A 12,676-nucleotide genomic window follows, 5' to 3' on the forward strand; every position below is an offset into this window, starting at 1 on the left:
TCTCTACCTTTTAAAATATTGACATGTTTGTATATATTTTTTTCTGATTTCAGGTTTATATTCAATTTCCAATTATGTTTGCAAGAGTTTATAAGTGCTATACTCAGTCAAATGTTAGCTACTTCCTTAATCTAACTCTTCTAAACTCTTTGATCCCTGAATAGCCATAAATAGCTCTTTATATCTTCCAACATAAATGGTAAATGTACTTAGAGTTGGGGTTTTCTATATATGTTTGGGTTTTCAGCATCAGAGTGAAAAGAGCTATAAAGAAAAGCTATAAGGCTTATCCTTTTGTAGCCATGCTTTTCAGCTTTTTTTTTTTCCTGCCCTAATCCCCGTCTGGGATATGACCCACTCCAGAAAGTAACAATAGCTCGCTGCAGTGGATATTCTGAACTGAGGTTGAGATGAGGGGTATAAGTGGTTTGAAAGAGTCTTCTTCACTCTGACCCCAGTTTCTGATACCGAGGACCTATCTCTTTATGGAGAATCATTGCTTCTAAGACCACATCATGCATTCTTCTTCTTTTCATTAATTGCTACATTTCAGTTTGGCTGTTCGAACACCTAAAGACTAAAAGTCTAGAAAGTGTTCAATGTGTTCATATCCCAAACAAGTCCCCAAAGGCGAAGGATACAGCCTGGTCGGTGCTTCACCTTAGTTTTGTAGATGTGACACTATAAAACAGTGATGTGAAACTGCAGCTCATTTTTCTATAAAAATGTATTTTCAAATGTTTTGGAAGTTCCTATCAAGTGGGACTTCTGTGATGTAAAAACTAAGATTCTTTGTTGACAGATATTACTCTGCACTAAGGGCAATTGGTTTACACACAAGACTTAAGGTTACCTATTTTTCCAGTGAAAATGTGTCCATATTCTCTCTTCTTACCTGTGGAAACTTGTGACAAACTTTTGAGCCCATCGTGAATTTCAAATAGAACTAATATATATATATATATATGGTATCCTTACAAATGTGGCTACTTTGTGAATTATAATTCAGCTACTTTTTAAAGTACTGATTTTCTTTAAATTTACTTAAGAAATATTTTTTGTTGATTACTGAACATCAATTTATGTTGTATAACTTGTTGGAAATTAACAGACTGGTAGAACAAAAAGAGTAAGAGGAGTGGCAGATATCAGAACAAAGATTTAGGGTTGAATGAAACAGTACATCTAAGGTAAGGTAGAAAATGGCACTGGGTAGGTGGTAGAGCTGAATGAGATACAATAATATGAGTTAAGAATTTGAATACCATGTTGATGAACTCATCTTCCTTGTCATTCGTTATTAAGAATTTCTGTGGGATTAGAGGTGATGGACATGTAGTACTTGCATTGGTTTAATAATAATTTATTTGGTATGTACGAAGTACTAGGTCCTACCTTAAGAGCTGAGGATGTTGACTGAATGCATGTATTTTGTTGGTTTGTAACAGGATCATTGTTAATCACTTAAAGCACACAGATATAAAATTGGTTCAAAAATGCCAGGGGACTTCTTTGAGGACATGTTGATTGTAATGTTGAAAAATAGATAAGAATGATTTTTCCCTTTTAGCTTTTATTTTTTCTGTTTTTATAAAAGCTAGTTACACTTCCCCTGTCTTCTTTAGCGCACCTCCCCAAAAGAAAAAACAAACAAACAAAAAAAACTATAGAGAAGTTTCCTTGTTAAAAGAATCAGTAATGGATAAACATTTAGGTAAAGATACTGACTTTCGTCTCTGACTTGGTTTCATTAAAAAACATTCATCTATTTAAAAATTAAACTTGTTTTCTTGATTTCTAGGGTTAATTTTAGAAATAATATAAAAGAACTGATTATGCATTCAGGGTTGGTATAAATATGGTATAACCCGTTTGGCTTTGATTTAAAGTGAATGTCACTGCATTCATCAGAAGCTGTTTCTCTTTTTAACTGAATAATTTATGCAGATACTTGACGTGTTCCAAATAAAATTCTCTGTTTATGCACAAACTCTTGGATTTCCATAGGTTACAGACACAGAAAGTTGGTTGAAAGGTTATCCGGCTCAGAACCCACAGTGAGGCATTTTGTGGGATACACTTTCCAGGACAGATGGTCCCTAATTATAATGATTGGACTTACGATTTTTCAACTTTATGATGGTGCAAAAGTGATACATATTAGGTAGAAATGGTACTTCGAATTTTGAATTTTGATCTTTTCTCAGGCTAGTGATATGTGGTAAACCACTCTCTTGTGATGCTGGGCTGCAGCATCAGATCGCAGCTCCCAATTTCATTGAATCACAAGGGTAAACAACTGATATTCTGTAGTGTTCTGTGTTACCAGATGGTTCTGCCCATCTGTAGGCTAATGTAAGTGTTCTGAGCACACTTAAGGTATGCTAGGCTAAGCTATAATGTTTGGCAGGTTAAGTGTGTTTAACGTATTTTTGTCTTCCATTATTTTCAACATACGATGGGTTTATTGGGACACAACCCCCATCATGAATCAAGGAGGATCTATATTCAATTTGAAGCAGGTTTTAAAAGTAAATTATCAGCCAGGTGTGGTGGCTTACACCTGTAATCCCAGCACTTTGGGAGGCCAAGGCAGGCAGATCACTAGAGGTCAGGAGTTTGAGACCAGCCTGGCCGACAAGGTGAAACCCCATCTCTACTAAAAATACAAAAACTAGCCTGGCGTGGTGGTAGGGGGCCTGTAATCCCAGCTACTTAGGAGGCTGAGGCAGGAGAATTGCTTGAACTCTGGAGGTGGAGGTTGCAGTGAGCTGAGATCATGCCACTGCACTCCAGCCCAGATAACAGAGTGAGACTCTGTCTCAAAAAAAAAAAAGTAAATTATCATTTTAAACTTTCCATTTAAGTTTTTTCAACAAAGCTTAGTTATAGGAGGCAGGTCATTTTTGTTGGTGGTGTGTGTGTGTGTTTTAGTAGGTTGGCACAAAAGTAATTGCAGTTTTTTACTTTTGCGCCAACCTAATAGATACATATGCAGTTTTTTTTTTTTTTCTGAGTGTTTTAGCAGCTAATATATTGTTGCCAAAATTTTATAACTTTAACAGGAATTATTTCAACTGAGTTCTCTTGATTCTTTATAGTTTTACTTGCATTGACCTTATTAAATTGTTGCATGCAACCAGAGGGAAAGACTGGTGTTAGTCTAGGGAAGGTAGAACAAATAATTCTTTTAAGAAGTGATCAGAGGAGTAAAGAACTTACTCATGTAACCAAACACCACCTGTTCCCAAATAATCTATGAAAATAAAAAATTAAAAAAAAAAAAAAGAAATGATCAGAGGAGAAAGGAAATTTAATGGAACCAAAATGTAATAATAAGTGCTAATTTGTCCAGGAGAATCAGCTCACCTATTAGGAAACAAAATTGAAGGAGTGATCAAACCATTATAAATACATATAGTATATAATCTATTCTTAAATTATAACACATGTGTAATTTCTTTACTAAAATGTATGCACATTTGAGATGCAGACATACGCTATTCACTGCCTAGAAGATAATATAGCACATAGTTATGTGAATATGAAATTAGACAATTTAACATTGATGAGTTGGTCAGTTTGCTTTATCCCCAATCTAATAACTGTTTCTTTAGTGGCCCTTAAAAATATTGATGACCCAAGTGCAGTGACTCGTATTAAGTAATTAAGTTGACTGTGCAGAAGGACAGGATAGGAGGAGAGCATAAGAGTTGTACAGAAATGATCATATCCCTTTTATACTAAATAATTCTGGAAGCATGTGGTCATTTGACATAGTTTGCACAGCACTTTAAGGTTCCTCTGGTGGTGGCAATGACTGTCCCCCGACTCCCCACCCTGCTTGTTGTTTTCCTTCTACTCCCCTATTCTTCCCCTCCCCCCTCTTCCTTTGTATGCCTACATACCTTCCTCCCTTCCTCTCTCCCTCCCTAGCTCCTTCCCTTCTCTTCCCTTCCCTTCCCTCCCCTCCTCTCCCCTCCCCTCCTTCCCTCCTTCCTTCCTTCCTTCCTTGACATATGATTCACATACTGTACAACTTACCCATGTAAAGTATACAATTTAGTGGTTTTACTATATTGAAACAATTGTGCAACTAATCACAGAGTAACCACAATCTAATTTTAGAACACTTTCCCCCCTAAAAGAAACTCTATTAAGCAGTCAGTCTCCATTACTCCATTCCCTCTCTCAGACCTACGCAACCACTAATCCGCTTTCTGCCTCTGTAAGTTTGCTTATTCTGAACCTTTCCTATAAATGGAAGTACACAAGATGTGGTCTTTTGTGACGGGCTTTCTTCTTTTAGCATAGTGCTTTCAAGGTTCTTTCATGTGTAGCATGTATTTGTACTTTATTCCTTTTTATGGCTGGATAATATTTCATGGTATTTATTTATACTATATTTTGTTTATATATTCCATCAATTGATGAACGTTTGGGCTGCATCCATTTTGGGGCTATTACAAATAATACTTCTGTGAACATTTGTATGCAAGCTTTTGCATGATCATGTATTTTCATTTCTCTTGGTTATATACCTAGGAGTGAAACTCCTAGGCCATATAGTAACTCTGTTTTTCTGTTTTCCCAAGTTACTATGATGTGTAAAATGTCAGGAAGCAAGGCGGAAGGACTCAGAACCAACTTCTTTCTTAAGACTTTTTAGGCCACTAGGATTGGTTAGAATCTTTAAGACAACTCTTGATGAGAGTAAACCTGGAAGACCCTGAGTATTCACACAGACCAGACACTTGAAAAACCCTACTGGTCAGAATTAAAAGGTTTGCGAACATGCCAGAGTTTCTCTGATACACAGTGATTTTGACAGACGCTTTCATACCCTATCTAGAGTATACTTGATAGTTATCTTTGTAAGTATGGCTGATTCGGCCCTCTGAGAATTAGGTACTTAATATTGAGTCTGAATTAAATCCTGCCTTGGACAGTGCTTGGGTAGTCAGGTTGCTTTCACTTCTCCTTCACTAGTGAAGAGAACACTAGTTATGGTTGAAAGGCTTCATTGGAGTTGAGATTATTATACTTAAGAGAAGCATTTCTTTTCTGTTTCTTTTACCCCCCACCCCCGCTGCAAGAATCCTGAGTCAGTACAGTTCCTAAATGGAACAGTGCTTTGGGGACCTATGAAGAAGGCAGTCTGCAGGCATTGTTAATTATTTCTAAAAATAACTCTGGGAGACAGGCTAATGGTAATGACTGGATTCTGGCACTTTATGGTTATAGAAACCACTTTTATATATTTTGATTTCCTCCCCTAATGCTTAATTATCTCCATGTGGGCATTATGATAGAGCGTCATTGAAAGTATTAAAAATTTAATTAATTGCTTAACAGTTACATCTTGTGAAAACAATGTGGAAATCTTTTTACATTTTTCATTTTTGGTTCAAACAAACCTAGCTAATCAAAGAGCAACCACAAAATCTTCAAAATGCAAATTAGACACAATAATGTACAGCTACCAATTACAGATTTTAGTGTTTTTGTATTCCATAGCAACAAACTGCAACGTCTTTAAAAAAAAAAAAAAGTCAACTAAAGCATTCCGTTGTTCCCTGAGCTCTACTGTATATTCTACTGGAAGATTTTAAGCTCTGTCATGGAAGTATGACTAGAATCACAAATTTTTAAAAAGGTGTTCAGACAAGGCAAATATTTAACTGTGAGCTATAGAAGTTAAATATATTGAGTATGTCAGTGTTTGCATTTTATTTTTGGATGGTATAGGATTTTATTAGTTTTCTATAGTAATTATTGCTTATGCTGACTTACAGTGATTTACTGTATTAACATTAGCTTTTTATACAGATCTGAGAATGTGTCTAATAAGATGACTAGAGTCATGACCTTTTAGTTAATCTGAAAAATGAATAGATTTAAAAAATTAATTTCAATGGTCTTTTATGTTATAGAGTGGAGTCTAACAAAATTTTATAATCTTGTCACAAAAAGGATACAGAAAAGATTTTGCATAATGTTTTATTATTATCCTCTCTATGATTTTTTCACTTATCATTTCAGATAAGACCAGAAATTCCCATTCCTGAAGAGTTGGATGACGATGAAGATGATGAGGATGTGGATCTTTCAGTTCCTGGCTCTTGCTATCTCAAACTGTTGTCACTCACTCCCCCTTTGGTTTTACCAGGTGACTCCTATTTGTTAGTAGAGAAGCTAGCATTTTTTAGTGATTGGATTTGTCTGATTGTATTCTTTTGTGATAGGTACATACTATAGTTTAACCTTATGTGCATATTTTTTAACCGGAATGTTAAATGCACCCATCTGTTCTATCGAAACAGCTTGAGGTAGTAGGGTTTTTAAATCATGTGAAAAAACGTTAGCTCTGAGTAGCATTGTACAAGAAAACTAGTGTAAACAACTGTGTTCACTGATAATTAAAATTCATTTGAAAGGCTAAATGTATTCCACAAGATGAATTTGCACTAGTACTCTAGGTCATTGATTTAAATAATACTTCATTATATAAGTCAAGTGAAAAGATCATTAGACTATTCAGAGATTTACTGAGTAGTTCATTATTATACATTTATTCTTTCTATAGAGTTATGCCAAAGATGTTACTGATTTATTTGAGAGCTATAAATTAATGCTTTTCAAAGATGGATCAAATCGTATGGTCATTCAGCTCTGATGTAAAACTTATAGGGCCTTTAGCTTTTAAAAAGTAGGCTGGGTGTGACAGCTCACACCTGTAATCCCAACACTTTGGGAGGCTGAGGCAGGCAGATTGCTTGAGGTCAGGACTTAAACCCAAAATTAACGTGGTATGGTGGTGCATGCTGCAGTTCCAGCTACTTGGGTGGCTGAGGCACAAGAATCACTTGAACCTGGGAGGTGGAGGTTGCAGGCAGCTGGGATCATGCCACTGCATTCCAGCCTGGGTGACAGAGCAAGACTCTGTCTCTCTCTCTCTCTCTCAGACACACACACACACACACATACACACACAAAATAAAGTATTCTAATGCTTATATGTGGTAATTATTCTATATGTATTTCGTGTTTAGAAGTTCTCACCTGCCCCTATTACTATATGCCCTACCCAAGAAATGGTAGACGATACCATTTGAAAAATGTGTTTGATTGTGGACTGTGATTAGGAATTTATGTTATTTTATTTTGAATGTTATTTTCTAATCATTAAAAAGTTATTTAAAAATTCCCCAAGTGATTTATTGTGATTAAGTAGCTTTTCTATATTAGACAGCATCTTGCTTAGTTTTTTTACAATTCTACTTTGAATGTTCATGGATGTAAAAATTTAATTTCTGGAAATGAAGTTCAATGAAAGCAAAAAATGCCATTTTATCTTCTCAGTCATAGTCATACTAGCCTGTAATGTTGGAAGTTTTTTCCCCCTGGTTTCATCCCTCATGGAAATTCCTGGGAAATTCAGCCAAATATATACTATTTATTTCTAGACAAAGCTTTTACAATTCCCTGCCTCCTTTTATTAGAGAAAACTGAATGGCCAAGTTAGACAAAGAGTTCACCTTTTCTCTTCTGATATCTAGAAAGAATCCTCAAAGACTTGTTCACTCTTCCTCTCTTCTGTTCTTCCCCACTTTCTACCTCTTAGCTTTTCAGAGTCTAAGACCTCCCTAAAGTTAACATGAGTCCAAGGAAGGAAAAAGCCTTCAGTTATCCAAAGTTCTTTCTTTAACCTAAAATAACCTAGAATCAAAAGTCCTTTGAGATTTTTTAAATGATATTTTTTCACTCATATATGTATCCCCCATCACAGTTTGTGGTGTTAGAAGGAGAAGTGGGGGGATATTTGTTACCAAGGGGTGCTGTTGTTTGTCCTCTCAGTACAGAATGTGCAGTGGTATGGTGGCTATTACCTGGCGCTTCTACATTGTTTGTACTTGGTGTTTCCCCGTACCTTCGATTGAGAAAGAAGTGGAAGAGTTGAGATCAACAACTGTATTTGTTTGAGAAAATTTAGTAATTTGAGTGAGGTGGGTGATCTAGATGCTATGTTGGCAAACTGTCCCCATGGACATTTCTTCATTGATTATTAGAGAACTATAAAAAGTTTTCCTTTGATTATTAGAGAACTAGAAAAAGAACCAGGAAAAAGGCACCAGCCTTAGGAATATATACCCTAAAATGCACAGGATGAATAATATATATTAGTCACCAAATGCTACAGACAGAAAAGTGGATTGTGCTGAATTTAAGTGAATCCTGCCCCTTTCTCCTTTTAATTCCTTTCAAATGAACACAAAAGCAGCTGTAAAGTGAATCTAGGAATTTGCATTATTTAAATAGAGATGTTATTGATATTGATTATTAAAAAAAGTTTTGAAATAATTTTACACTTGCAAGAAGTTACAAAAGCAGTTTAGAGAGTTCTGTGTACCTTTTTTGCCCTGGTGCTCTACTTGATAACATTTCACATAACCATAGTATGATATTAAAACCAGAAAACTGACATTGGCACAATATTACTAACTTAAACTATAGACCAATTTGAATTTTATAGGATTTTTTCCCCAAGTATGTAAACTTATGGGATTAGCTATTTCTTTCCCCCTCAAGTGTCCTTGAGGGGTTTGGGCCATCACCCTAAAAGACCAAATCCCAAACACCTTAATTGTAATTGTCGAAATCCTGAAAGATTAAAATACCTAAAGTCTAAAATCCTCAAAATCACAATTCTGAAATCTCAAAAATATAATTCTAGAAAAAATAATGAAAAGTTTTTTAAAAGATGTGTATTTACATTTTAAAATGCAGTTTGCTTGAGAAACATAAAAACACAATAGAGCACTTCATAGATCACTTTGCACAATAAAATAGGCAAAGTAATGTACATATTTTTGCAATCATAAACAGATATACTAACAACAGCCACAACATGACAATTAGGAGCAGATGAACTGTATTCATAAATAAATAGCCCTCAGAACAAATAAATGCTTATCACTATGATTGGTGGTTGTAGCTCCCAGCTTTGTAACTGCAGTCATCTGAAATACTCTGATGCACAACTGAAGTCTTTTGACAAAATCAGTCAAAAATCTCGAGCTCAAGACCAGCCTGGCCAACATGGTGAAACCCTGCCTCTACTAAAAATACAAAAATTAGCCGGGCGTGGTGGCAGTCACCTGTAATTCCAATTACTCAGGAGCCTGAGACAGGAGAATCACTTGAACCTGAGGTGGAGGTTGCAGTGAGCTGAGATCTCACCACTGCACTCCAGTGTGGGCAACAGAGAGAGACTCCATCTCAAAAAAACAAAAAACAAACAAAAACCTCAACGGGTCACCACTGCATATGCACTCATTCAAAGAATTGAGATCTCAAGATAGTTTATGTTTCACAAATGCAGATATACAAAAATGACATCTCTACTTATTGAGGAAGTTTCAACATTTTTACATACATACACGATATGTACACACAAAGTCAGTGTTGTGATAATGCACTTTTGTGGAGTCAGATTTGTAAAAAAAAAATAATAATAAAACCAATTAGAACTCTTTAGAAGTCTTTATACAATTTGTACTTCCAGTATTGGAATAGATGCAAAAATGAAATACATAGCATAGCAAATTGGCGCTATGTGTGAAGGGGCGGAAGTTGTATATAATTGAATAATTTGGCAGGGGAGATTTCTTGTGTTTTTGCCTATGTTTTCACTTCTGTGATCTTCAAAATGTGAACTGCACTTGTATTTGGAGAGTGGTTGTGGTCTACAAATTTGGTGAGTATATGTTCTCCATTTGAAAATCTGGTTATTGCTCAGCCATTGGAAATAAGCAATTTTCTGCTTTTGCAGCATCAGTAATAATTAGCTCTTGAACTTCTTTCACCATTAAGTAGCCTTGTACACCTAACTTATTGCAACCTTTTTGTGAGTGAACAATTTTGCATATCTCTTCCACTCTGTTGTAAGGAATATAGTGAGAAGGAATGGTATTTTGCTTCTCTATTACCAAATCTATTTTAGTCACATTTCTTCTGAAAGACAGAATCAATAGGAAATGTATATAGATATATGAGAGGGGATTGATTAGGATAATTGGCTTACATGATTATGGTGGCTAAGTTGTGTGACAGACTGCAAGCTGGAGATTGGGATGCTGGTAGTGTGGCTCCATTCAAGTCCAAAGGCCTCAGAACCTGCGAAGTGGGTGGTGTAACTCTCAATCTGAGGCCAAAAGCCTCAGGACCCAGGGAGCTGCTGGTGTAAGTCCTGTAGCTTGTAGGCTGGTGAGCCTGGAGTTATGATGTCCAAAAGCAGCAGCAGAACCCTGTCTCAGCTCTCATAGAGAGAGCAGTTCGCCTTCTGTATTTGTTCTCTCTGGGTCTCTGGAAAATTGGATGGTGCCCATCGACATCAAGGGCAGATTTCCCCCCTACACTACTCAGACTCACATACTAGTCTCCTCTGGAAATACCCTTATATTCCCCAACCCCAGATAATGCTTTACCAGGTTTCTAGGTATTTCTTAAGCCAGCCAAGTTGACACTTAAGTTTACAAGTTCACCCCTCGCCAACTGGCACCCATACACATCTCCTTAACTTCCAAATAAAGATAGTAACAAGGTAATAGTTCTGCCTAACATGATGCAACTATCCTGTGTACAACTGAAAATGCACTAATTCCTACCCCAGGATTAAGCTTTTAGGATTTCAGCATTTGGGATTTTAACCTTTTGGGATTGTGATTTTGGGGATTTTAGATGTTAAGAAGTTTAGACTTAAGGAATTTTGATCTTCCAGAATTTCAGCATTTGGGATTATGGTGTGTGGAATTGTGTCTTTTGGGATTATTATTAGCACTAGTTTTTTATATTTATTCCAAATAGTTACCTGTATCAATTGTTTTTTATTTGTTATTGCTGACTGGCATTTCATTGTGTGAATGTAACACAGTTTGTTGATCCATTCAGCTGTTAAGGACATTTGGGTTGTTTTGAGAATTTATATCTGACACTTCGTATCCTATGAATTTTCAGCTTCTTTTTAAATTCCCATCTAGTCATTGGTAAGAAAGAGACTGGGGAAAGCTCAAAAGCAATGGGAAAAATTCTAGTTGCTAACTTAGTATTTAGGGGAAGATGAAGCTCTATACATCAGCTACACTTAGCCTCCTGGCATCTTATCCTCGTTTATATTAATCCCTGGACTGGTGTTAGTTAAACACCTATAGTTCACTGTAGAGCTTGGTAAGTAGAAAAATTCCATTGCCGGGTTAGTCTATGTGCAGATATGTACTTGCCCCTTGACATGTTTCATCTTTTGCCAGAATAGGATCCCTTCTGAGAAAAGATGAACTTACTTTCTTTCATCATAGTGCCTCTACCCTCACAAACAGATGATTCATAGCTGCATTCTGTAAAGTCTATAATTATATCCACTTTGAAGCAGTCCCTGTGTATGTGTATGGAGAAATTGGGGTACATGGCCTACAATCGGATATTACTCATCTTTTTTGTGTAAATGGTATATTGATCACTTATGACAAGAAGGTGTGGGGAATACATTCAGTTTGAGTAATTGAAGAGAGTTTAATAAAGAACCTATTTACAGTTATGTTGTCAAGGTTAAGGGAAACGCACAAGAAATGGTGAACCATCTCAGACTGCTTAATGTCTCTGGCCTACAGAGATAAGGGGAGGAAGAAGAAGAGAGAGTATCTGTATTATAAATAGGGGTGCCTAAGGGGAGCCAAGACTTTAAGTAAAGAGGAATGCAGACAACCTGTAGCAATCCTGCAGGAAGTCCTGTGTCTGGGGAATACATCTCCTGACTTTACTGTTTTCACCCCTTGATGTCCTGCCAGTGACTCCAGTGGTTGAAACCAACCAGAAGCCAAAGGACATGGGAGCCTGTTAATGCCTTTCTTTAAAGACTGTTTTTCCAGAGCACACAGCAGGGTTGAGAAGATAGAGGAGAGATAAGAAGGAGTAAATGGAAAACATCACATACTGGTGTTTTTGAACTTTGAATAGAGAATCTTGATTACATCTAGGAGGGTCCTGTCAGAACTGGGTATATAATAAATGCTCCAGTGAGCTGTTGCTACCTGTAATTCAATCACAGTCATTTAAAGGAGGCTTTTAGATAGATCTTTTCAGAATGAAATTCCAGTTAGGTGGACCCTTGCTTTTTGTTTCTATAAGAGCCACATGCGGTGTTTTTGTTTGTTTGTGTGTGTGTGTGTTTGTTTGTTTGTTTTTCCATTTTCCGTTCCATATGATTTGTTGAGCTTTAATGTTTTTTTGTTTGTTTCTGTATTGGGCAACCTCTAGTGGTCCTTAGGAAAATCACATTTGAATATAAACCTATAGTCTTATCAAATATTTTGTTTGTGCATCCTGTTGTCTTCTGATACCACATTTCTGTGTTATTATATGGTAAGTAAAATGTCAAACAATAAAGATCATGGGCTTAATTAGAACGAACACAGGCAAAGAAATAGTGGACAAATATCTCATTTTAAAATAATTGTACTAATATTGCTAAGAATAGGGAGTCATGAAAGAGGTTTTTTTGAAAACACTTAAATGATAAGAAGGAGCCATTCTCATGAAAATGTGGGACTGATATGTTCCAGGTGGAAGGGATAGCAAATGCAGTGGCACTGACTTAAATATCAACTTTGTGTTTTTGAGG

The 12,676-nt window shown here is 36.2% G+C and overlaps 1 protein-coding gene across 6 annotated transcripts in view; it reads left to right on the forward strand.

Moving 5' to 3' along the window:
• The window catches only part of FOCAD (focadhesin), a 327,680-nt gene that overhangs the window by 191,080 nt on the left and 123,924 nt on the right, over positions 1-12,676 (forward strand). For all 6 annotated transcript variants that reach the window (XM_030919606.1, XM_030919604.1, XM_030919601.1 and 3 more), the window contains one exon: positions 6,043-6,169. In XM_030919606.1, coding sequence (XP_030775466.1) covers positions 6,043-6,169 — 127 coding nt within the window. The remainder of the gene's footprint in view (positions 1-6,042; positions 6,170-12,676) is intronic.

Source organism: Rhinopithecus roxellana, chromosome 16 (assembly GCF_007565055.1).
Source record: "Rhinopithecus roxellana isolate Shanxi Qingling chromosome 16, ASM756505v1, whole genome shotgun sequence".
Classification (NCBI taxonomy): Eukaryota; Metazoa; Chordata; class Mammalia; order Primates; family Cercopithecidae; genus Rhinopithecus; species Rhinopithecus roxellana.